A 27639-nucleotide genomic window follows, 5' to 3' on the forward strand; every position below is an offset into this window, starting at 1 on the left:
ATTTATAAAAATTGAGTAATTTTGCAACTGCACTGTCTCACTGATTTTGATTCAGTGGCTTCTAGGTCTCTTGGAAATAAATTTTTTCAATTTTAATTTAAACTGAAGCAATGCTACCCAAATTATTTAGAATAGATTTTTATTTCAATTCCCTCATGGGACCTGGGTGCCACTGACTGGGCCAGCATTTATTGCCCAATCCTAACTGCCCTTGAGGTCATGAGCTGCCTTCTTGAACCACTACAGTGTACATGATAGACTCATAATAGTGATAGGGAGGGAATTCCGGGATTTAGACCCAGCGACCGTTAAGGAACAGCAATATATTTTCAAGTCAGGGTGGTGAATGGCTTGGGAGGGGAGCCTCATTTCTCCTTCCCCACCTCACCCTAGTTTCAAACTTCCAGCTCAGCACTGTCCCCATGACTTGCCCGGACTTGTCCTACCTGCCTATCTCCTTTTCCACCTATCCACTCCACCCTGTCCTCACTGACCTATCACCTTCATCCCCTCCCCCACTCATCTATTATACTCTATGCTACTTTCTCCCCACCCCCACCCTCCTCTAGCTTATCTCTCCAGGCTTCAGGCTCTCTGTCTTTATTCCTGATGAAGGGCTTTTGCCCGAAACGTCGATTTCGCTGCTCCTTGGATGCTGGCTGAACTGCTGTGCTCTTCCAGCACCGCTAATCCAGAATCTGGTTTCCAGCATCTGCAGTCATTGTTTTTACCTTGGGAGGGGAGCCGACAGGTGGTGGTGTTCCTGTCCATCTGCTGTTCTTGTGTTTTTAGATGTAAGTTGTTGTGGATTTGGAAGGTGCTGCTTAAGGATCTTTGGTGAATTTCTGCAGTACATTTACACTGTTGCAACTGAGCATCAGTGGGGAAGATGGTGGATGTTTGTGGAAATAATTTGACATTGTTGAAAAAACAAGTATTTCTACTGGAGCCATTTTGCCCGTCATGAAGTTTAAGCCTCATGTTTTAGTCCTGTATGAAATCATTGAGGTCTTCCTCAGTCATGCCCCCCTTTATTTTGCTCAGCACTCAATTATTTGTGGATTTGGCTTTAACATGTAGCACAGTGTTATTCAATCCCCATTTCTTCGGTAAAACTTTCTAAATAAGATTTTCAGCAGTAAGCTGGTGTGTGCTTTTATATGATTCATGAACATGAGCAGTATAGATGTGGCTCCTATTACTAGTTTTGTGGTCAGATTTAATTGCAATATCTCAGGTACCATAGCGAAAATGTGTACATTTTCCGAAAATGAGGTGAAGAGGAAAAAGACTTGTCTATTAAAGTTAGTTTAGAGTAGTAACTTCAGAATTGTTTTTGGAAGCTTTGACTTGTAAAAAGGAGCCCTATTCATTAAGTGTTGTGTTGGTTATAATGTAATTGTTCTGCTTTTCTGCCAATGACCAGTTTGTGCTGGCATGCCCCATGGATCTTAAAAATGAAAGTTGACTTTTTAGAATAACTGTAGATTAAAATTTAATTTATTTGTGCACCCTAAATGATTTAGGCATTTAGGCCATCTAAGCAGCTGTGTTATAGATTGCAAGAAATTTAAGAGTAAAGTGATTGACTTGTTTTTATGGAGGTAAAAAGTATGATGCATTAAGTTGGCAAGTTGGGTCCTTGAAATTTAAATTTCTTTAGAAGTCCCAATTATTTTGTTTTAATTGAAGCTAAAATTTGAAAACATTTACAGAAATTTGCATATTGGTACGTTGACCTTCTGACTCAAGCTGAAACAATCTTACAACAGTACAGCTCAGAAGGTGGCCATTAAACCCGTCAACTGGTTTCCAATCTGAAAAAGACCATAATCCTGACTCTGTCTACTGTTTAATCAATCCTCAATTAATGCTAATACAGTACCCGCAACCATGGGCTTTATTGTTGTGAAATAACCGTTTACATGGCACTTTAATGAAAGCCTTCTGGAAATCCAAATACAGATAAGGATTAGTTTTAGGGCCTTAATGATTTGCTGTCTATCTATCAATGATTTGGAGCAAGGGGCAGAGTGTAATGTATCCAGATTTGCTAATGATACAAAAATAAGTGTGAGGGCATGTTGTAATGAGAAGTTAAGGAATTTACAAGGGAAGTAGGTTGAGTGTGTGGACAGAAGCTTGTCAGATGAAGTTGAATGTAGCAAAGTGAGAGATTGTAGACTTTGGTAGGAAGAATCGAAAGGCAAATTATTATTTAAATTGAGCCAAACGCCAAACGAAATTGCAATGCACACTGATCTGGGTATGCTTGTGTATGAAATAAAACATGCAGTTACAGCAAGTAATTAAGAGGCAAATTGCGTTTTGGTTTTTATTGCTAGGAGGTTGGAATTTAAGTACTCAAAGCAGCTGTCACAACTGCTCAGGGTGTTTTTGAGGCTGCACTTGGAGTATCATGTACAGGTCTGGTCCCATATTTAAAATAGGATATCCTGACATTGCAGGGAGTTCAAAACAGACTCAATAAGTTTGAGGGGCAACTTTTTCACACAGAGGGTGGTTCAAATGTGGAATGGGAGGGAGTGGTCGATGCAGGTACAGTTACAACATTTTAAAGACATTTAAAATGATTAGGAAAGATTTCGAGAGATATGGGCCAAACGTGGAAAAGTGGGACTAGTTTAGTTTGGAAAACTTGGCATGGACGAGTTGGACCGAAGGATCTGTTTCCATGCAGTATGACCCGATGACACTAAGTCTACACAGGCTGTTTTAAAGAGCAATTCAGTTTGTCCCACTCCCCTATTTGCACCCCACATCCCTGCAATGTCTTTTTCTTTCAAGTATTTAATCCTACTTTATACAGTTGTGAGCAAATTTGTATCCATTAACCAAACAGGCAGTGCATTCCAAATGCTAACCACTCATGTTGCTGCTTGTTCCTTTGTCAGTGAATAAATCTCTAAATATATAAACTAAGAACAACAGTAGGCTATTTGGCCCCTCACAACTGCTCCATCAGTCAATAAAATTGTGACTGATCGATTTGTAACCTGAGTTCCACTTTCCTGCCTTTCCTAATACCTTTTGACTCCCATATTAGGCAACAATCTTATCTATTTCTGCCTTGAAACATCCAATTAACCTGCCTCTTCTGCACGCTGGGGAAAAGACTCTCACAGACTCTCACTTTTTGAGGAGAAAAGAATTACCCCTTTGTCTTGAATAAAGGACTCATTAAAACTAGAGGATAAAGAAAATCTCTCCACTCTGGGAAACATCCTTTCTGTATCCACCTTGTCAATTGTCTTCTGCAACTTTATACTTTCAGTAAGATTGCCTCTCATTCTTCTTAACTCCAAAATATGTACGCCCAATCTGTAGAACATTTTCTTATAAGCTTAAACCCCTCATCCCAGAGGTCAGGCCTGTCAACTTTCTCTGAATTACTTCTAATGTAATTGTCTCCTTGCTTCAATAAGCAGACCAAAACTATCCTTCAGATGTTACTTCATCAATACTCAATACAACTGCAGAAAAATCTCCCTAATTCTGTATTGTTTCCCATGCAATGAACAACAACATTCTATTTCTTTCTTAATAACTTGCTGATTAACTTGTGATTCATGTGCCAAGGTACCCAGATCCCTCTGTACCTTAGAGTTCTGCAGTCTCTCCTCATTTAAATAAGATTTTTTTGTTCTTCCTCTCAAAGTTCACAGTTCCTGCACGTTACACTGCTGTGGCACAGTGGCTCAGTTGTTAGTTCTGCTGTCTGTCAGTGCCAGGGGCCCGGGTTCAATTCTATCCTCAGGCAACTGTTTGTGGGGAGTTTGGACGTTGTCTCCATGTCTGCGTAGGTTTCCTTTGGATGGTCCAGTTTCCTCCCCCAGTCCAAAGATGTGCAAGTTAGATGGATTGGCCATGCTAAATTTTCACTAGTGTCCAGGGATATGCAGGCTAAGTGGGTTAGCCATGGGAAATGCAGGGTTACAGAGATGAGGTGGGTCTGTTGGCATACTCTTTGGAGGGATTGTGTGGTGGACTGAATGTCCTGCTTCCACACTGTAGGGTTTCTATAATTCTACCTGACAACTTTTTATTCCACTCACTTAATATATCTTACAGACTCATTTTGTCATCTTCACGACTTAAGTTTGCTGAAGACAAAGATGAGTAGGAAATTATAAATTTGCCCTCATAATCCAAGTCATTAATATAAATTGTAAATGGCTGAGGATCTAGCACTGATCCCTGTGGAACTTTGTTAGTTAGATCTTGTCAATCCAAAAATGATCACCTTTTGACTACTCTTGGCTTTCTGTTAGTTAATCAACCCTTGATTCATCTTAATATGTTACTCCCTATGTAGTAACCTTTGATCATAGAATCATAGAATTTTACAGTACAGAAGGAGGCCATTTGACCTATCGTTTCTGTACTGACTCAAAGTTTGTGAGAAGATTTGTAGCTCGGTTGCTCGTTGTTGTAGTTCTGTTTGCCGAGCTGGGAATTTGTGTTGCAGATATTTCGTCCCTGTCTAGGTGACATCCTCAGTGCTTGGGAGCCTCTTGTGAAGCGCTTCTGTGATCTTTCCTCCGGCATTTGTAGTGGTTTGAATCTGCCGTTTTCGGTTGTCAGTTCCAGCTGTCCGCTGCAGTGGTCGGTATAATGCCGGAGGAAAGATCACAGAAGCGCTTCACAGGAGGTTCCCAAGCACTGAGGATGTCACCTAGACAGGGGGCGAAACAAATTCCCAGCTCTGTACTGACTCTTCAAAGAACTACCCATTTAGTCCATTCTCCAGCCCTAACTCCACAGCCCTCTAAGTTAATGACCTATATATCCAGCACCCTTTTGAAACCTCTTATGGAATCTCCCTCCATCACTCTCCCAGACTGGCATTACAAATCCTAGCCACACTCTTGAGTAAATAAGTGTTTCCTCATCTCACTCCTAGCTGTCTTGCTGACAGTCGTGAAATTATGATCTCCTAGTTACTGACATACCCGCTAGTGGAAACAGAATATCTTTCTTTACCCTGTCAAAATTATTCATAATTTGAACACGTCAATGAGGTCACCCCTTGTTTTATAAATTCTCAAGGATCGGGTTCGCAGGAGATTCCGGTAACATATTCATAATAAGATTCACACATGTATTGGGACATAATTTTAACCCTTTCACCACACCCCTTTCATCTTGCTTGCCCTAAGCAGAATAAGCCCAATTTCTCTAATCTTTTCTTTTATGTAGGGATCTAAAATCCTTCATTTTTGTTAGCATTCTAACAAATTTCCTTTGCACTTTCTCCAGGGCTTTAACATCTTTCCTTAAGTAAGGTGCACAGAATTAAACACACGACTCCAAATGTGGTCTGACAAATGATTTGTAAAGATGTAGTGTCACTTCCTTGTTTTTATACTCTGTTCATCTATTTATAAACCCAAAGATCCTATAAGCCTTTTTAACAATGGTTTCACCTTGCTTGGCCACCATCAGAAAATTATGTATTTGAATCCCATGGTCCCTTTGCTCCTGTACTTCTTTCAAATTTGGACCATTCAGCCTATATAGTGCTACCATGTTTCTTCGACCAAAGTGCATTACTGTCAAATATCTTCCAGAAATTTTAAGTACCCCACCCATTCCCTGGTTGTTCTTTATCCATGTCATTCATTATTTTGCCAAGCCCATTTGACTGTGCCTGTTTGCATTTAGATTGTCTAAGTGCTCTGCTGCAATTTTGTTTTATAGATGCTGACATCTTCCTTGTGACAGATGTGTTTCTTGTTTTCTGGCTCTTGCCTTTTTTGAACAGTGAATAGCATTCCCTATTTTCCAATCTGATGGAGCCTTTCCAGAATGAAGTAATTTTGGAAAATTAAAATATTTTAATCTACAATCTCAGCAGCCCCTTCTTTAACACCCCAGGGTGATGTCACACAGGACCTGGAGACTTGTCAGCTTTTAGTTCTAATAATTTTCTTATCACCCTTTTGCCAATGATTGTGATTGTTTTATCTTCACACTCCCTTTCCTATCTTGATGCATACTTACTTCTAGCAATCTTATGGACTACTGCCAGCTTAGTTTAGCATCTTCCTGCATCTGACACCTCCGTTTTGGAGCTTGATTCTCTTTGCGCACAGGGAAAGATGTTTAGTATCTGTTCTTTACTTCTCTGCTTTCCCACCCGTGAAAACACTCTTTATTAACAATAAAGTCCCCAGTTTTCATTTAGTCTTTTACTGGAAGCTCCATTTTGCAGTTACTGTCTTGCTCTGCAGAAAATGCTGGCCCCCAAACCCAACGCATTTTTCTCTTTACTCCAATATTGAGTCATTTTCAGGGTCTCCCAACCCTCCCACTGTGCAAATGAAACTGTCTGCACCCTTGTGTTAATTATAGCATCCACCACAAAGTTGCATGAATGGAATGGACCTCCTTAATCTGTAATCTTTGATGAAGTAGAGGTGAAATTAAACTTCAGCGAGAACACATAATGACTTTCAGTGGATTACCACTCGCTATTCTTGCTGCCTGACCTTCATTTTCTTTTTGACCTTCATAAAAGTCATTCTTTTTTATTGAAAATTGATTGGAATGCAAAATAGGAGGAGAAAGTGAGGACTGCAGATGCTGGAGATCAGAGCTGAAAATGTGTTGCTGGAAAAGCGCAGCAGGTCAGGCAGCATCCAAGGAACAGGAGAATCGATGTTTCGGGCATAAGCCCTTCTTCAGGAACGTCGATTCTCCTGTTCCTTGGATGCTGCCTGACCTGCTGCACTTTTCCAGCAACACATTTTCAGCTGGAATGCAAAATAAGTGACCCATCTACTGTCCCTAGTTTACATCCCTGCCAAAGTTGAATTTATTCTATATTTAGACTTGTCGGAACAGTGAACCACATAGGTATGTTCTTAAGAGTATTGTTTTGAGAATTTGACTGGTAGGAATCATTTCAAGTGGTCAAACCACGGCACTAGAGAATACAGAAAATACATTAACCTCCTTCCATTTCCGCTTACTTCTCACACCACGACAATTTATTCTTTTCTGTTTTTATGAATTGTCTGTGTCACGAGAGAGAAAAACTCAGCCTGGTGATACGTAATGGTAGTCCCCAACCCTAGACTTATATCTTTTTCACAGTCTGCTGTGGCCTGGCAATAGTACCCTTGCATTGTGTTAGAAGAATGAGTTCCAATCCCATGCAAGACTTTTGAGCACAAAGTACAGGCTGAGCCATCAGAAAAATGCTTTCGGGAGTGCTGTACACTCTCAGATACCATCTTTAGATGAGATATTTTTATGTGGATAGAAAAGATTCCGTGTCAGTATTTCAAAGAAGAGCAAGTGAATTCTCCACTTGCTCCTGGGCACTGCTCAGCAGCTGTAAACATTGATTTTCTGATCTGGAAAGTTGTAGTATGTATCACAGAGATAGCTCATTGATGGGAAGCAAAAGGAGATGAAGGTTGGATACATTTTAGTTCTTTTCCTGAAGGCTCAATTTTCTGCCCATTGCTCTACAATTTTTATGAATGGAGGTAGCAATATAAAACTATGTGCCAGTGTAGTCGATTTATGATGAGGATCGTTCCAGGCTACAGAAAGACGAAACATGGTAGATAGGATTCAACACAAAAAAGTGGTAACTTTGAAGGTCCAAATATAGAAAACTGAGTACTGTAAGAAATATAGAATGTAAAGACTAGGAGATCATGTGTAAATATTGTGTGTCAGTGACTAGACCTCAGCTCGAGGTCACTTGTTAGTATTATACCTCAGAAACAGTTTCAGGACCCCTGAGGAGACTTGACAGCATTTTACAGGCTGAGGGGCGAGAGTAGTGAAGAGAGTTTTCAAGGTGATAGTTGAAGGAAAAAGAAATTCTCCTGTTGAATACATTGAAAAGCAGCGATCATAGGCTTGAAATTATTTGAAAAAGGTCAAGAGGGAAGATGAGAATAAATGTTTTCACTCAATGCTTTGCAAAGGCTGTAAAAGCTGATTCCATATATAGTTATATATGGAAGTTGTACAATTTGTTAAAGATGAATAAATTGGTAGCTGGATTGCCAGCAAAAAGTGAGGCTCTGAGGCAAAGCATGATAGTTATTCCAATTGCTGTGCTCTTCCAGCACCACTGATCCAGTTATTCCAAAGAGCCAGCAGAGGCACAATGATATGAATGTCCTGCTCTTGTACTTCAAATTTCTATAATCCTGTGATTATCACAGTGTTGTTTATGGAACCTTCCAATAGATAAAGTGGCTGCCATATTTCCCACATTATGCACTGTTCCACATGTGGGAGATATCTAACCACAAACAGGCCTTTTTAATTCTTGTCTTCTGTCCCTATGTACAGACCTTTTACATGAAAGGAACATTGGCAAGCTATTGATGGCTACCCTACTGTTCAGTTTCTTGACGTAAAGCTATGTCTATGAGCAGTGTAAGTTTGAAAAAAATGCACAATCTAGATACCAAGAAAATGAGATTGAGGTTTTCATTTGGAATCACAAAATCAGTTTCAGTTCATTTTTTCTGTATATCTTCCATTAATCCTTGGACAGAGTTAAACTATGTAATTTATTCCATGGCATCAATGGCAGAATAATGGAATTGGAATTCAAATTATGAGTAAATTAGTTTTGTATACTGGCTTTACATGGAGTTGTAAACATTCACTTCATATATCTAAATTCACTATATGCTTTTGTTGCCTGCTTGATGACCCATGTAATATGATTGATGCAATACCAGAGTTTATGCTGTGTTCTTGTTAACCATAGTTGCTATATGCAAGTCAGTGCAAGAAATTATTTTATCATTTCAGTGCTTCAAATACATGTATTTAGTCTAAAATACTTCATTCTCTTATTAGTATAGCTAATTTTCATTGTTATAAAAATGTTTAGAAAATGTGCTTTGCTTGAACTCATTTAAGGGATTTCTTTGTTTCTGATTCATGCACCATTCAGTATTCAGACTAAAGTTCATGAAAATTCATGATCCGTGCATAACCTGTAACTGTTTTGACCTCTTTAACAGAGGTTTATGTACCAAATTTATGTACCAAAGTGGCATTTAGGAATACTGTAAAACTAGTAAGTGCTTACGTTTTGTGCTTAATTTTCCATGATTTTTGGTACTTCTAATTTTTTTTTATTTGTTATGTGGGTTTCATTGGCTGGTCAGCATTTATTGCCTGTCCCTAGTTACCCTTGAGAAGCTGTTGGTGAGCTCTCATCTTGAACCGCTGCAGTCCACCTGCTGTGGGTTGACTCAATGACATAGTTATAATTTGAATAGTGGCCTCCCAAACCTTTTAAAATGTATTCCAGTATGGTAGAATTGGCCATTGACAAAATACATTAGGTTCATGTCAGGTCTGTATAAACATGTTGTACACGCTGGAAAATTCATGTTGTGAATTTGAGGGGGAATCTGTATACTCTATACTGTACTGCAGATGATAAACTCAAAGGATGTTTAGTAGCTCATTGCATTTTTAAAACCAGGCTGGCTTGCATGTGATACTAATTGCTTTTCAGGGTTGTGAATCTTTCATGTTACAAATATGCCCTGAAGAACTGGTGTTGACGCAATTCATTTTGGCTTTGTTTCAATAATTGAAATACTCAATAGCATCCAAACCCCAACCTTTCCCCTCAGAATGGAGATACTTGGAAGAGCGGAGACCAGTATTCATAAGTTCATAAGGTATAGCAGCAGAATTAAGCCATTTGGCCCATCGAGTCTGCTGTGCTGTTTGATCGTGGCTGATATGCTCCTCACCCCCATTTTACTGCCTTCTCGCCATATCCCTTCAACCCATTAACAATTAAGCACTGTCTAACTCCTCCTTAAATTTACTCACTGTCCCAGTATCCACCGCACGTTGGAATAGCAAATTCCACAGATTCACAACCCTTTGGGAGAAGTAGTTTCTCCTCAACTCTGTTTTAAATTTGCTACCCCTTATCCTAAGACTGACCTCTCATCGTCCATTGCCTCACAAGAAGAAGCATCTGCTCCACATCTATTTCATCCACACCTTTTATCATCTTGAATACCTCAATTTGATCACCTTTCATTCTTTTAAATTCCAGAGAGTATAGGCCTAAACTGTACAATCTTTTCATACAACAAGCCCCTCACCTCTGGGAACTATCCAGTGTACCTCCTCTGAATTGCCTCCAATGCCACTACAATCTTTCCTCAAATAAGGGGACCAAAACTCTGCACAGGTGCAGTCTCACCAATACCTTGTATAGTTGCAACAACACTTCCTTACCTTTATATTCTACTTCTTTAGCTATAAAAGCCAGCATTCCATTTGCATTCTTTGCTGTACCTGCATGCTAGTTTTTGGTGACTCATGAACAAGTATGCAGAGATCCCTGTGCACAGGAGCACCCCGAAGTGTCTCCCCATGACCACTACTTATCCACGTTAAACTTCATCTGACATGTTTTGGCCCACTCTCATAACCTACCTATTTCCATTTTTAAGATTCTCATTTCCTCATTGCAGTTTAGTGTCCCACTTAGTTTTGTGTCATCTGCAAATTTGGCTATAGAGCCTTTTATTCCTGTATCCAAGTTGTCAGCGTAGATTGTAAATAGATAGGGACCAAGGCCCGAAACCTGTGGCATCCCACAAGTTACATCTTGCCATCCAGGAAAAAAAAACATTTATCCTGACTCTGTCTTCTGCCCATCAGCCAGTCACCTATCCAAACTAATAAGTTGTCCCAATCCCATATGATCCAACTTTGTGATTTAACATTTTGTGCAGCACCTTATCAAATGTCTTCCGGAAGTCCAGATAAATTACATCTACAGCATCCGCATTATCCACTTTGCTTGTCACGTCTTCAAAGAGCTCTAACAAATCAAACATGATTTGCCCTTCATTAACCCATGCTGACTCTGATGGATAGTGTTTTGATTTTCCAAATGTCCTGATATTGCTTCCTTGATAACTGATTCTAACTCTTTCTCAACAACAGATGCTAAACTAACTGGTCTGTAATTTTCCACATTTTATCTCCCTCCCTTTTTGAATAAGGATGTTATATTAGCCATTTTCCAATCCACTGGAACCCTTCCTGTGTCCAGGGAATTTTGGAATATTTTAACCAATGGATCTACTATCTCTGCTGCCACTTTCTTTAATACCCTCGGATGTAGGCCATCAGGCCTGGGGGACTTGTCTGTCCTCAATCCTGATAGTTTGCTTAGTATCTTTTCCCTATCAGTGTAAGTTCTACCATATCTATTGCCATTGACTTGCCCTATTCAACAAGCGTGGTACTATTGTCCTGCACCTGAACACTGAGGCAAAGTATTGATTCAGCACCCTGCCACCTCGGTGTTCCCCACTATTAACTCTCCAGTTTCATCTTCCAAGGGACCAACATTCACATTAGCGATTCTCTTTCTGTACCTGTAGAAGCTTTTGCTGTCCTTTTTGGCCCAAGTAGATTGTGTTAGTTTTTTGTTTGTAATTTACCTGAACTCTTTTTTTTTTTAAAATTAATTTTTTGGTATCCCTTTGTTTATATTTGAAGGTTTCATGATCTTCCAGCCTACCATTGGCTTTTGCAATATGGCTTACCTTAGTTTTTGACTTTATCTTGTCCCTGACCTCCTTTTTAGCCATGGATTTTTTTTACCCCCCTTACCATCTTTCTTCCTCACTGGGATATATTGTGCTTGTGAGGAATTGAGTAGTTCCTTAAACATCTGCCACTGCTCATCAGCTGACTTACCATTTAGCCTTCCTGCTCAATCTACTTGGGCCAAATCTGCCCTCCTGGCTATATAATTTCCTTTGTTTAATTCCAGACCACTACTGTGGGACTTCACTTTCTCACCCCCAAACTGAATTTTGAATTCTATCATACTATGGTTACTACTCCCTCGAAGAACCTAAATGATTATGTCATCAATTAAGCTCTCCTCATTAACAATATCAAATCCAGTGTAGCCTGCTCCTTGATTGGTTCCACAACATACTGCTCCAAGAAACAATCTCTCATACATTCCATGAACTCTGCTTTCAGGCTACCCTTGCTAATTTGATTCTTCCACTCTATATGCATGTTAAAATCAACCATGATTATTGCCGTACCTCTAATATTTGCTGGTTTATGTTGTTCCCTACTGCAGAACCACTGTTTGGGACCTACAGATTACTCCTCCCAAGTACGTCTTCCCTTTGCTATTTATTATTTCTACCCAGACTGATTCCACATCTTGATCTCCCATGCTTATGTCATTTCTCATTACAACATTGATCTCTTCCTTCACCAGCAAGGCCACTCCACCTCCTTGTCCTTTCAGTCTATCTGTCTGAAGTGCTGAGTACCCCTGGATGTTCAATTCCCAGACTTGGTCTCCTTGTAAGCATGTCTCAGTAATCACTACCAAATCTTATCCTTTTGTTTCTATTTGTGCTATTAACTCATTAATTTTGTTTCAAATGCTTTATATATTTATATACAAGCTTTTAAATTTGTTCCACCATTAAATGTTCCTTCATTTTTTTAGAATTCCGTGGTGCATAAAGATATTCACCTGTTCTGTCCCTCACCTTTATTGTCTGGTAATCACTTGATCCTCCATTCTTATTTTATTTGAATTTTTAAACATTAACTTTTTATATCTCTGCATAATACCTCTATCTAAGTGCGTAACCAATAATTTCACAATTGTTAACCTGTACTCTTACCACCTCATTTAAGTTGGGTATTCTAATTTTTCTATAACTGTCTCTTCTTAGTTTAAAGCCCTGTCTGCAGTCCTAGTTAATGCAATTCGCTAGAACTCTGGTACCAGCATGATTCAGATGAAAACTGTCCCATCGAAATAAGCCCCTTCTTCCCCAGTACTGGTGCCAATGTCCTATGAATTGAAACCCATTCCTCCCACACCATTTTTTGAGCTATCCATTCATCTGCTTAATCTTACTGACCTTGTATCAATACGCTCATAGCTCAGGCAGTAATCCAGAGATTATTACCTTTTTAGTTCAGCTTTTTAATTTAGATCCTAGCTGTTCATGCTCTTTCAGCAGAACCTGTGCCCTAGTTTTATGTATATCATTAGTACCTAGGTAGACCACACCCACTGGATCTTTACTCGCCCACTGCAAGTTCCTCTGCAGCCCAGATGAGATATTCTGAGCCCGAGCACCAGGTAGGCAACACAATCTTTGGGACTCTCGATCCTGGTCACAATTATGATATTCCTCTTCTCTCCCCCCACTTGTTTGGCTCCCTGTACGAGGATGCTGTGGTTAGTTGGCTCATCCTCCGTGCAGACCCCATTCCTGTCCCCACGTGGAGCAAAACTCTTGAACCTGTTGGACAAGGGCTGAGGCTCCTGGATCCCTCTACCTGCCTCACTCACAGCCACACCCACTTGTTCCTGATCTTTGGCTGAGTTCGAGTTAGTTAGACTAAGGGGAGTGACTGTCTCCTAAAACATAATGTCCAGATAACTCTTTTCCCCTTCCTGATGTGTTGCACTGTTTGAAACTCAGACTGCAGCTCATCGACTGTGAGCCAGAGTTCCTCAAACAACCAACATTTACAATAGATGTGGTTAATAGGAGCCACAGTGGGGGCCTTCAGCTCCCACATCGTGCAGGAGCAGCACATCACTTGACCCTCCATCCTTATTTGAATTTTTAAAAATTAACTTTTTTATATCTCTGCATATTATCTCTATCTAAGCGCAAGTTGTAACCAATAATTTCACAAGGATCAATTTAATATAGATTCAAATTTAGCAGACTCCCTATTAGCCAATCAAATCACAGCCCTCCTGTGACATCACGTTTTAGTTTCTCCCTCAGAATCAAACTGTTACCTTCCCAGACTGCTCTCCAGTTCGCTTCCACCCAGCTAGACTCCTGAAGTGAGTTTTTTTTTAATCTGCCCAATTATCTATCATTGGCATTTACATACTTGTTGAATTAGAAAGTAAAACTATGAATTACAAAGGAACATTGTGGTGAGGTCAAGTCCAGTGCTGTTAAGAATGGACTTAAGAAAAATGCTGCTTGATTTATGGAAACAAAAGGCTAGAAAATTGAAAGGAGTGTCCGTCTGAAGTTAGATTTGGACACACTGGTTTTGATCAACAGATAGTAGTGTGCTGTGATCCAAATAAATGGTCATTCTGGTACAGGTGCTGTTGTGCATTGCGAATGCAATAGGTAACTATATTGAATACACGTGATTCACAGCAAGAATAAGCTGGTATTTGTGCTTATCTTTAAATTTAAGAGCAAGCTACTTCCAAGAATTATCTACATGCACCATTTTAAAGAATATCCTTCCAGTTTTACTGTCTCCCTGATGTTCATTTGTAACATTCTTTTGAAAAAGCTGTGGTCTGAGAAAGTAATATCAAAACTAGATTCTTTCTGATGCATGTACAGGATGAGAATTCCAATTGCTTTAGCTCCCATTCTTAAAATGCACACAAACATGACACGCTGTGGTATACTCAAGAATTTTGACCTATCAGCACATTCTGGAGAATTCCAGAATCAATTTCCTTATCAATGCCATTTCTTTCTTATTTGTATTAGCAAGTCCAAACTTAATTATGCTTATGTTTTAATAAGCTTTATGTATATGAACATTAAACATTTGTTGTAACTTACCTGGCACCAGGCTTGTATGTTTTAAATTTTATAGATTAAACAAATGTCCAGTGTTGTTAAATTCTACATTAACTATCACAGTGTACTCTTATGGCTTTTTAAAAACTTTTCATCACCATTTTGGTTTAAGAGGTTGATTGCCAAAATCTGCTGAATAAAATACATCATTGATCTATTTATTAATCAATTCCTAGAATGTTACTGCATAGAAATGACAAACCTGTGCTGTTGTTTTATTTTCATGCTCTTCAACAGAGCTGGGTGAAATGGCCTCCAGTCCTGTGTGAATCCATGAGCCATTCAATCTAACCTCAGTTCTTCCTTTTGTTCTTTTAATGTTATGATTGTTTTAAAGGTGAGTTTCTAACAAAAATATAATTTCTGTAATTTGTTTCTCCCTAATCTTTCCATTTGCCAAACTTTTTTTTTGCTAACTATACTTTAAGTTTTATTTGAGTTATCTTAAATTATTAACACCTTATTGTCATTACCCCTTGCTTCGCTATTAACTGCACTTGGCTAAAGCAGAATACCATTTCTTCTTTTCTGCAAGTAGTCCTGCTTTATAAAATCTTTAAATCTGTATTTACAAATTTCTCTCTCAGTCTCTAAGTAGTTACTATTTTGTTTTTATTTCAATTTCCTATTTTTCAACTCAGAATACATCTCTTCACATTTACTGGAAAGTGAACATGTATCTCAATTCCTCAAACCTATCCGTGCCCTCTGCTTTGTAATCAATTCTTCGTGGTAGTTTGTTGGATCTTCAATTTGGATCAACTGCAAATTTTGAAATTCCCTCTCAGCTTATGTCTAATTCATTTATGTATTTAGAACGAACAGACCCTAGTGCGCCAGTGACATCTCACAAATCGAAGAAATAGCAACTTAATCTTGCTCAGTGCTATCAATATTTAGGTCAGCTTTCTCTTGACAGAGACTCTTTAAGACCAGTGGTTCTGGGTCATTAGGAAATTCTTTATTGCAAACCTTGTGTTTGACATTTTATGACCTTTTAAGGTCCAAGTATAACTGACTTACTTTATTCCCATTGTTTATCCACTTCCAAATTTACTTAAATTTGGTTAAATTACTCATGCCTCCATGATTCCTGCTGGTTGTCTAGCATTTGATTAATAATTGATCAGCATTAATCCAGATTTTATAGGGCAGCAGGTCGCCAGGGACCTGGGTTTCATTCCAGCTTTAGTCTGTGTCGAGGTTGCACGTTCTCCCCGTGTGTGTGCACTGGGTTGTTACAGGTGTGTAAGTGAGATGAATTGGCTATGCTAAATTGCTCACACTGTCCAGGATTAGACATAGTAAATGTGTGGCCATGGGGAGGGGGTGAGTCTGGATAGGATGTTCATTAGAAAGTTGGTGCGTGCCTGATAGGCTGAATGGCCTCTTTCTGCAATGTAGTGTTTCTTTGATTTTGCTGTCACCAGCAGAGCAAAGTGAAATAAGGATTTGAACATGTACTTGGGTGAAGGTAGAAACTGAGATATCAGAAAAAATAAACTAATAATTATTTATAATGGAGACATTTAACATCAATCCACAAATCATTATAATTTCAGGGCCAGGGTTGTTGCTCAATTGTAGTTACTCGTCAGATACAATTAAAAACCCAGTTAACTTGATCACTTTGAGCGCAAAGGGCAAGTTCTTACCAAATCAATCTATTTTGCTGGAGTTGGATGGGGAGGGTGGGCTGTGCAGTTTGATATGACTAGGCTGGTATGTTCCAAGTGTAGCATATGGCAGAGGAGTGAATGACTGGTTTCAGATTTAAGATGTTTGTGATTATCAATTCTTATGCTCAATACTTAGGTTGAGGTCAGGTTCAGAGCAGTAATGACAGTGAAGACTGACAGTTTTCATCAAAAATCCCTATGAATTCTAGGCCATTGTGCATGAGGGATATGGTTGACTGAAGTGTATCAGCAAATTTCCATCCCAAAGGTTTGAACGGTCTGGATGCAAGTTTGCTCACTGAGCTGGAAGGTTTGTTTACAGATGTTTCGTCACCATACTAGGTAACATCGTCATTGGCGCTCCGGTGAAATGCTGGTGGTCTGTCCCATTTTCTATTTGTGTGTTTAGGTTTCTTTGGGTGAGTGATGCCACTTCTGTTTCTTTTTCTCAGAGAATGGTAGATGGGGTCCATATTGATGTGTTAGTTGGAGTTCCAGTTGGAATGCCATGCTTCAAGGAATTTTCATGCATGTCTCTGTTTGGCTTGTCCTAGGATGGATGTGTTGTCCCAGACATAATGATGCCCTTCTTCGTCTGTATGTAAGGATATTAGTGGTATTGGATTATGTCTTTTTGTGGTTAGTTCATGTTCATGTACCCTAGTGACTAGTTTTCTGCATGCTTGTCCAAAGTAATGTTTGTTACAGTCCTTGCACGGTATTTCAAAATGGCATTCAATTTGCTTGTTGTTTGTATAGTCACTTTTAAGTTCATTAGCCACAGTTTTAGTGTGTTGGTAAGTTTGTTGGCTATCATGATGCTAAGAGGTCTGAGTAGTCTGGAAGTCATTTCAGAGATGTCTTTGATATAGGGTAAAGTGGCTCGGATTTCTGGGTGCATTGTGTCTGCTTGTGTTTGGGTTTGTTGTTGAGAAATTGGCAGACTGTATTTACTGGATACCTATTCTTCTTGAATATGCTGTACAAGTAGTTCTCTTTTGCTCTGCGTAGTTCCTTGGTGCTGCAGTGTCTGGTGGCTCGTTGAAATAATGTCTTAATGCAGCTCCGTGTGTATGTGTTGGGATGATTGCTTCTATAGTTAAGTGTTTGGTCCATGTGTGTTGTTTTCCTGTAGACAGGTTTGAAGTTCCCCATTGAGTGTTCACTGTACTGTGACATCTAGAAATGGCAGTTTGTTGTTGTTCTCCTTCTCTTTTGTGCATTTTATGTCCGTGAGGATATTATTGATGGTGTTGTAGGTTTCCTCTAATTTCTTTTGTTTGGTGATGACAAAGGTCTCATCCATGTAGCAGACCCAAAGTTTGGGTTGGATGGTTGGGAGAGCTGTTTTTTCGAGTCTCTGCATTACTACTTCCACTAAGAACCCGTATATCGGTGATCCCATGGGTGTTCTGTTGATATGTTTGTAAGTCTTGTTATTAAGTGTGAAGTGTCAGGCATAGGTCCACTAGCTTGATGATATTTTTGCTGATGAAGTTGGCGCTGCCTGGTGTTTGTGTCTTTGGTCCTCCTAATAATATAGTCAGTGTTTCTTTGGCCAGGTTGATTTAATTGATGTGAACAGGGCTGTTTTGTCAAAGGAGACCATTATTTCATCCTCTTCTATCTTGGTGTCTTTGTTTAGGAATTCTTGGGTGAAGTGAATGGAGTGGCGTGAGTCTTCTACTAAGTATTTTAGTCTTCCTTGGCTAGTCTGTCCATTGGTGCTCCAGATAATGAGACTATGGGTCTGAGGGGGGGTTCCTGGTTTGAATGGTGTAAGATTCCAAAGATACAAGGAAGTGGCCAAAGATGCAGCAGTGAAAAGGTATTAGTTGCAGATAATAAATTTGTAAGGAATGTGAAAGAACTATGTCTTTGCAAAAATAGAATACATATAATTTTCATTGACCTTTCAAAGTGTATAAAGTAGGTCAAACTACAATGATTCAGATGTCATACAGGTAGAAGATCCTTTATCTGAACATCCCAAAACTGAAAAGCTCCAAAATCAGTTTTTTTTTCTGAGAAGTTTTTTTCTCATTAACAAGGTTGATTGATGAGCAAACAGTTAACCCAAGTTGAATCCCATTCGATGCATGTCAGTCAGATGCGACGTGGCGTGGCCAAGCACGTTCTTTGTTAGAAGTCTGCTTCTTTGGTAAGATTTTTAAAAACTTTCACCATTAAACTGTCACATTCTGAAAAGCGAAAAATTCCAATTTCCACAAAACAGCTGGTCCCAAGCATTTTGGATAAAAGATCTTCTACCTGTACCAAGAACTGTGGATGAATGGAAAAACAAAGTAGCAAACCAAGTATAGAGAGAATTGTGTCCTTATATGATAACTAGGGGAAGTAACTACATTGGGGAAGGAATTGAATAGGAAGGACAGAACACCGATGAACCATTTGAGTTGATGGAGAAAGTCAGACTGTGATTCAACTATAACTTCTTGTATACTTAACATAACATATCCCAAAGCAACTCAAAATAATCTGAGAGGGAAGCAGATATCCTTGGACATCACTTTGGTGATGGATTGTGAGAGGGTAACTTGTTCAGATGTGCACAGAACCTATCAGAAGTTTTGGAACAATCCAAAAGTGGCATGTAGTTGACAAAAGTATTAAAGAGCAATATTTCACTGATAAATAATTATTTGTTGGTGTAGAACTTGAGAGTTGCTGAAAAGCAAAAGCTTTATTAAAGCTTTTCATTTGACTAATGATGAAACAGAGTTAACCTGCTTGGCTTAAAATTTAACCAAAACTTGGCAGTTAACTGGCAATCGTCATTAAATGCTGCATATGCCTCTAACCATTGGAGTCTGCTTGCCGACCACTCAACACTGTTCTCTCAAAAGTATTGATATAATTTTGATTGACGTTGGTATTCCTGCAAATTTACCTGATGAATCTAAGATGAAAATCTTTGATAACATTTCTTTTTTCCAAACAATTCTTGACTATCATAGATATGTGTGAGGCAAATAATTGAAGAATTGACCATGTTACTAACATATAATTGAGTAATAAAGTAAGTTGTAGCTGGTTTGGTTCTGGATTTGGGAACCTCCAACAAATTGCAACTTGGATTTTCTGATTAAATCCTTACTTTCTTACTCAGCTTGTCCTTTTTCAAGCTTGAAAGGAAAAGAACAGTAATTCATTACCACATAGGAAAATAGTGGCCAAGGGAAATAGGAATGGACTGTTTCTACTAAAAGAAAGATGAGGTGGGATTCAATAAGCAAGACTGACTAAATATATTATACATGTTTGTATTCCTCGTTTCTTTTTAACCTAACCTCAAAGCAGTGTTTTTGTACAAAATAATAGTTGGAATATCTTGCATCATGCTAAGGGATTAGAATTTGTAGTTGACAGTCTCTGCCTGCATAAAAGTCACAAAGAAGGAAAAATATTGATTTTGGAAACACTGAACCATCTAATTACTGTACAATGATTTTGCAAAGTGTCTCCCTTTATCAACTAAATATGCTGTTAATTTTAGTAAGTCTCACTGTGTACACAGAATCATAGAATCCCTATGGTGTAGAAGCAAGCCATTCGCCCCATCCAGTCCACCCCGACCCTCCAAAGAGCATCCCACCCAGACCTGAGAATTGAAACCAGGTCCCTGGTGCTGAGAGGCACCAGTGCTAACCACTGAGCCACCGTGCCATCCCAATTACTTCAGTTTAATGCAACTAAGGATAAGAGCATTAATTCCTAGTTTTCCAGGGAGTAGTATATGTATTTTGGAAATATTTAAATTGAACAGTAATTTATTGTGGAGAGTCAACCAACTAATAGCTACTTTTCACAAAGGAAGTATGCAAATGTATTATAAACGCAACCTGCTGGTGTCCATTGCAGTTGGATGGTCTTTTTGGGAACAGGGATGGTGAGGAGGGAAGGAAAGGGAATTGTTGGGAGTGGGTAGAATTAATGTGAAACTTTGCTTAGGAATTTAGATTGGTTATAAACTTCTGTGGAATGAATGGGCTGGTTTGGCCAGAGTTGCTTTTTATTTTAAAAGTGATCTGACTTCTTTTTGACAAAAGCTCACACCTGATTCAAGAACTTGAAACATTATCTTTCTATGAAAAAGATGGAACAATCTATTTATAAATGATGGTGGTCAGGTTGTTACTGTTTAGCTTTGTGGGCTGCTGCTTAAGTTGCTCCTGTGAATGTTGCCTCGTGGAGTAGGTGGTTGTTTTGTGGGTTATATTATCCATGCAGGTCGTAACTATATCACAGATTGGAGGTTGGATCTGGAATGTTTTGAAGTAGTTTATTTTTCTGCTCTTCATTTGTGAACCAATCTGTGCTCATCACAAGTATTCAAATGACATTTTTAAAGAAATATTTTAAAAGATTTTATCTCCAGATATGTTTTGTTTTCATCATGTCTTTTTATTTCAGGCAAATTATATGAAACAGGGGGCTGTGACATGTCACTTGTGAACTTTGAAACTGCTGCAAGAAGGACATCAAACAATATTTGGTAAGTAACTAGGCTGAGAAAGAGAAGTAATTATCCTAATTGGAAAACCACTGTGATGTTTCAAATTATCAAAAAAAAGCATCGTTGTTGCCTACTTCAGATAGGAGGTCTGAGAAACCCTTGGTAACATCTGTGGAGGTTCACTTTGATGCTTTCTATCTTGTGAATCTCTCAATTAAGTTAATTCCATATAACATATGCATGTTGTGGTATTCTGTTTTATGCACATCATTGCTTGGTAAGCATTGTAATTTTGTCGTGGAAATCATTGCTTTCTGATTTGACAGAATTGCTGACAAGAGGTAGGCAACTATAAAGCAAGTCGAGAGTGTAGTGCTGGAAAAGCACAGCCAGTCAGGCAGCATCCGAGGAGCAGGAGAATCGATGTTTCAGTCATAAGCCCTTCATCATGCCCTGACCAGCTGTGCTTTTCTAGCACCACACTCTCTCAACTCTGATCTCCAGCATCTGCAGTCCTCACTTTCAACTACAAAACAAGTTACTGATATTAGGTTTGTATTTATTTGTGCAGTGAGATTATCTGGATTGTATTCCATCACGAGATTTGAAACTTGGCCTTGGTTATTTTGTGAAATTGCTGTATTATTGCTTTATCTTTTATCAGGTTTACATTCTTCTTAAACTGCAGTCATTTTCAAGCTGATCTGTTTCTATTGTTAGCTCTCTCATTGATTGTTATCTATACCCCTTAACTAAATTAATGCTTTGTGATTTTGGCTAGGTTCTTGGTATCAAAACTTCTTCTGATCGAGAGTATATAACTCTTAAATATGGTATAGAATTCCTACAGTGTGGAAGCAGGCCATTTGGCCCATCAAGTCTACACTGGCTCTTCTAAGAGCATCCCACCCAGACCCACCTCACTGCCCTATTCCTGAAACCCTATATCTTCCATTGGCTAACGTACCTAGCCTGCACATCCCTGGACACTATGGGCAATCTAACAGGGCCAGTCCACCTAATCCCGCATCTTTGGATCATGGAAGGAAACCCACGTAGACACTGGGAGAATGTGCAAACTCCACACAAGCAGTCGCCTGAGGGTGGAATCAAACCTGGGTTCCTGGCACTGTGAGGCAGTGGTGCTAACCACCGAGTCACCGTGCCACCCCTTACAAAGTGTGCGAGCCGGAAGATGTGTGGGTCGAGGAGACCCAGTCAGCGAATTGCAAGAAATCAATGATACTTAGCACGTTTACATGCTTGTAATTTGTTTACTGTATGATTTTGGCATTCATTTAAATCAGTGAAACATCTTCATCAACTACAATGAGTAGATCGGATCTTTCAAACTCCATGTTTACTAATCCTGATTAGTTTCAAGACTCATTCCAAGTGTAAACATATTTTCACAAGTTTTGAAAATTTTAAGTTTGTTATAACAAGTACAAAATGATGCTTTAAAAATAAATGGTCGTACATATGAAATGAGGTGAACTGCAGAGAGTTGCATGAGATAACTCACAGAGAAACCTCTGTGAAACTCCCTGAAATTGATACTTAGAGATTTTTGGTCAAATTCGATTCTCTGCCTGACCCAACAAAATAAAGCATGCCCAGTGCTGCTTTAAGCAGTGGCTTAGCACTTAATCTACTTTGGGAAGCTAGTTTGTGACATTGCTTGACTGTACACAGGTCTCTTGTTCAGTTCTGTTCTACCAAAGAGAATTGGACAGGGTTTAGTGTTTCCTTTGTCGTAGCCATTTTCCATTGTCAGTATGTACTTATGATTCCCATGAGTAAGGAAGATATTTCAAGTTGCGCTTGGCAGACTCAGTCATGTTCTCAGTGATGATCGAGGAGTTTCTCCTCCCCACCCAATCTCTATGTTCTGTACTTCCCTGCACTCCCTGTTGAGTTCATCAGTACTGAACTTCCATATGTTCACACCCCTGGACATACTGTTGTCTCCCAGCCCTATATATTAAATTGCCAACTTGTCAATTATTGACCCCTCAGCAACCCAACGTGCTGCCAATCCCCAGAATGGGCTTGTCCAGCTTTTCCACCACAGCAGTGAATAATGATAACTCCTCTTGAATTTGATTGAGCTCTCCCCAGGACTGACCCTGGTCCATCCATTACTGACTTGGACAGTCAGCCTCAAGTGAAGAGTGATCAGATCCTCACTGATCTCTGAAGTTCCCTGAATGATTGACTGTGAATCTCAAAACTGGTTGCACTAGACCTGCAGGACTGACCATGGCCATTCTCCAGCTTGCAGTGATACCCAACCCCCAACCCTGGCCTCCCCAAATGGTTGACATACCGTATCCAAGTGTGTGGACTAAGATTGGGCACTGCCTTTGACTGAAGGCTGTCTCCCCTGACTTGGTTGAGGACTACTCCCTTCAAAATTTGAGAAATGGCCATTCGGCTGAATATCATGCAATGTGTTTACTCATGAGCTGTTGGAGGTATGACATGATGTAGTACAGTGCCATACTGCGACATATTCACCCCCTTGTCTGATCACTGCTGACAGCCACAAAAAGTTGCCTGGCTTATGTCTACGCTAAACAACAAAACAAAATAGATGTACTGTGAGCCTTTAAGTTCTGAATGAGGTGACAATGTGTAAAAAAAGGACAAGGGAAGAGATGCTGTAAACATTCAAGTAGGTGCAAACTGAGTTAAGAGAGCAAGCAAGGAGGCCTGAGATGTACCCTGATGCACTCATTGAGGTGAGTGCTTGTTGCTGTGTGCAAAGTCTTTTGGCCGCAACGTTACGTGAAAGGCAACAATGTGTTTCCAAGTGCAGCACAGAAGTGGCAAGTTGTATTCTGGCTGGGTCAGAGATGTTCCATGAGGGTTTAGCACATGTGGTTGCTGTTCATGGAGCGTAAACTGAGATGTTGGGGACTGCTGTCCAAGGTACAGGTATGGAGGAGCAAGATGTGAGCTGGCATAACCAGGTACCTACTCTGACTCTCATATAGAGAATTATCATCAGTTTCTAATAGGTTTTTCAGACTGGAGGCCTGTGACCAGTAGAGTGCCATAAGGATCGGTGCTGGGTCCTCTACTTTTTGTCATTTACATAAATGATTTGGATGCGAGCATAAGAGGTACAGTTAGTAAGTTTGCAGATGACACCAAAATTGAAGGTGTAGTGGATAGCGAAGAGGGTTATCTCGGGTTACAGCAGGATGCTGACCAGATGGGCCAATGGGCTGAGAAGTGGCACATGGCGTTTAATTCAGATAAATGCAAGGTGCTGCATTTTGGGAAACCAAATCTTAACAGGACTTATACACTTAATGGTAAGGTCGTTGGGAGTGTAGCTGAACAAAGAGACCTTGGAGTGCGGGTTCATAGCTCCTTGAAAGTGGAGTCACAGGTAGATAGGATAGTGAAGAAGGCAGTTTGGTATGCTTTCCTTTATTGGTCAGAGTGTTGAGTACAGGAGTTGGGAGGTCATGTTGTATAGGACATTGGTTAGGCCACTGTTGGAATATTGCGTGCAATTCTGGTCTCCTTCCTATTGGAAAGATGTTGTGAAACTTGAAAGGGTTCAGAAAAGATTTACAAGGATGTTGCGAGGATTGGAGGATTTGAGCTATAGGGAGAGGCTGAACAGGCTGAGGCGGAGGGGTGACCTTATAGAGGTTTACAAAATTATGAGGGGCATGGATAGGGTAAAGAGGAAAAGTCTTTTCCCTGGGGTTGGGGAGTCCAGAACTAGAGGGCATAGTTTTAGGGTGAGAGGGGAAAGATATAAAAGAGACCTAAGGGGCAACGTTTTTATGCAGAGGGTGGTGCGTGTATGGAATGAGCTGCTAGAGGAAGTGGTGGAGGCTGGTACAATTGCAACATTTAAGAGGCATTTGGATAGGAAGGATTTGGAGGGATATGGGCCCGGGTGCTGGCAGGTGGGACTAGATTAGGTTGGGATATCTGGTCGGCATGGACGGGTTGGATCAAAGGGTCTGTTTCCATGCTGTACATCTGACTCTGAGGTGCATGGGAGAAAGGAAACTATCGTAGTAATGAAATGGTAGATTAGATACTAAACATAAAGTTGTCATAGTCTTATCAGATCATCAAGATGGTCTCTCATTAGAGAGAGATGACTGGTGTGTTTTATCCTCAGGGCCACTTCGCTTCGGGCAAGGAGAGAGGTTGAGAAGGAGAGTCCTTCAAAGTAACCTAAGCCAGTGCAGAGATTGAACCGATGTTGTTGGCATCTCAATGTGTTGCAAATTAGCCATCTAGTCAACTAAGTTTAACCACCACCCTGTTCCAAATTAGATACTATTGAGATGCAAAGAAGTGTTTTGCTGCTTGCTAGCAAGGTTTTCTTCTCTGTTCAAAATGTGGTTGCAGATGTTAGTGCCATGAATCTTATTTTTATGATCTTGCCATCTTTTCCCAAATGACTTGCAATTTCCCACTTGAAAATTCTGCCCAATGAGTATAAGAATAAAGTTATTATGTTAGAACTGTATCAAACATTAGTCAGGCTTCAGCTGAAGTACTGCGTACAGTTCTTGTCACCATAACATGAAAAATGTGGTGGCGCGAGAGAGACAGCAGAGGAGTTTTTGACAACATTGTAGTTTTGGAAAATTTTAACTATAAAGTCAGATAAGATAGATTGGCTTTGTTTTCTATGAAACAGAGTAAGTTGATGGAAAATTTAATTGGATATAATTGGTATAAAGTTATGAAAAGGTTAGAAGTATTTCCCTGAGAGAATTCTATTACCAGGAAATCTAGACTTAAATTCTCCTGAGCCTTCTAGCAGTAATTTTTTCTTTATACTCCAGGGTTTTAGAATGTACAAGAGTTGTAAAAGCAGAAACCTGTTATATATTTAAACATTTGGATATGCATTTGCAGTCCTATAGTTTACAGTACTGCAAACTAAGAGTTAAAAAATGGGATTAAGCTAGATAACACTTTTTTATGGCTGACATAGCCACAATATGTATAACAACTTAGTTTCAAAATCTGTGCATAGACGTTTAGTGACAGTAAACCATTGACGTCTTCAATCGTTGTATTAAATTATGGCTGATTTGTGACTTAACTGTATGATCCTGCCTTTTTGGATATCCCGTTATTACATCTTAACAAACAAAAATTCATCAGTTAGGAGAAAGTGAGGCCTGTAGATGCTGGAGAAGTCAGAGTTGAAAAGCGTGGCACTGGAAAAGCACAACATGTCAGGCAGCATCCGAGGAGCAAGAGAGACAATGTTTCGGGCGTAAGCTCTTCATTTATGCCTGATGAAGGGCTTATGCCTAAAACATCGACTCTCCTGTTCTCGGATGCTGCCTGACCTGCTGTACTTTTCCAGTGACACCCTTTTCAACTCAAAAGTCCATCAGTCTCAGTCTTGAAAATTTTAGTCATAGAGAAACCAATTGACCAATAAGGCCCTCAAGCTTGATCTCATTTGATTTCATTTGTGACTGATCTGTACCTCTGAGTTCTTTTTATGCTCCTTCTTCCCATTTAATATTTTTGTAATTTATTCTCTTGTTAGTATAGTCTATTTTGCTTGCGAATACAGTTCGTGCTTGTCTGTGTGTCATGCTTACTACATTGCACAGGCGGCCTTTCTTCAAAAGAGAGGGAGTAAGCAATTGCAGGTTTTTCATTTGTATGCAATGCATGGAATCACAGCTTTTAAGTTCAGTACTTCCCTTTATCCAACATCACTTATGTGTTTGGAAAAGACTAATTAGATACTGTTCAAGACCGGAAACTCCAGTCAGTTTCGTTTCGCTCCCTGTTCCAGGAAGATTCAAGGCATTGTAGTGCATGCTGGTTAAGAACACTAGCTCAGCACAGAATTTGGAAATTTTCCCATCGTTTTTAAATCATTTGATACTGTTTTGATAATTTACTCCTAATTTAGAGGTGGTGTTTGCAGTATTGGTATACTTGGGAAAATAAGCTAGTCAGCAGAACAGAGAGATTGCTAATGTTTCCTTTAAGGTGAGATCTAACAGAAAGATGGCAGTCATCATCACATCAGGTTGTCACAATTGAAGAGTTATCTGCATGGCCAACCACAGTTGAGATGGGAAGCAATTCTAAACCACTTCCTCACTTGCATTTGGTTGTATTTTTCAACCCACATAGAATATAGATAAAAATCATGACTGACCATATTTGTCAGAAAGAGAATATAGGACAGAGCACTAGCAATGTTTTTAATAGTCCCTCAGCTCAAGGTTAGCCTACTATTTGCATCTTGCAGGCTATTTAGCATTTCAACTGTAAAATGTCAACATTTTATGAAGATTAAAATCTTTCTCTTATACTCTCTTGAGACATTTAAGCTATCTATTGTATTACCTAAGATTAAAACAAAGTAAAAATTGAAAATCAACTCGATTGCTGACTTATGATACAGCTTCATGCATTTGCAAAACAAATAAGATTTATCCTTCTTAAAAATGATTGCAGTTTTACTACTTTTCTTTACAGGGACACAGATTCCCATCTTTCAAGTTCTACCTCAGTTAGATTTTATCCACATGATCTAGTAAGTATTTGGTATAATGCTATTTCTGCTGTAAAGAATACTTGGCAATTTTCAACAGTCATGGAAATGTGTCATTAGAGATTTACTACAAGAGCAGGAAATGTTTTGATCTATTCAGTGTGTGGGTGGGAATACATTCTAAAGGTTTTTAGTTTTAAAGTATAGTTTTAGATTTTGTGGCTTTTCTAATTAACTAATCAAGAGATGCATTTTTAACTGAATTGCAGGATGAGAGTATTTTATGATACT

General features: G+C 39.3%; 1 protein-coding gene across 4 annotated transcripts in view; it reads left to right on the forward strand.

Moving 5' to 3' along the window:
* The window catches only part of pcnx1 (pecanex 1), a 279895-nt gene that overhangs the window by 139754 nt on the left and 112502 nt on the right, over positions 1-27639 (forward strand). For all 4 annotated transcript variants that reach the window (XM_043698139.1, XM_043698140.1, XM_043698143.1 and 1 more), the window contains 2 exons: positions 20789-20870; positions 27333-27390. In XM_043698139.1, coding sequence (XP_043554074.1) covers positions 20789-20870; positions 27333-27390 — 140 coding nt within the window. The remainder of the gene's footprint in view (positions 1-20788; positions 20871-27332; positions 27391-27639) is intronic.

Source organism: Chiloscyllium plagiosum, chromosome 10 (assembly GCF_004010195.1).
Source record: "Chiloscyllium plagiosum isolate BGI_BamShark_2017 chromosome 10, ASM401019v2, whole genome shotgun sequence".
NCBI classification, from domain to species: Eukaryota; Metazoa; Chordata; class Chondrichthyes; order Orectolobiformes; family Hemiscylliidae; genus Chiloscyllium; species Chiloscyllium plagiosum.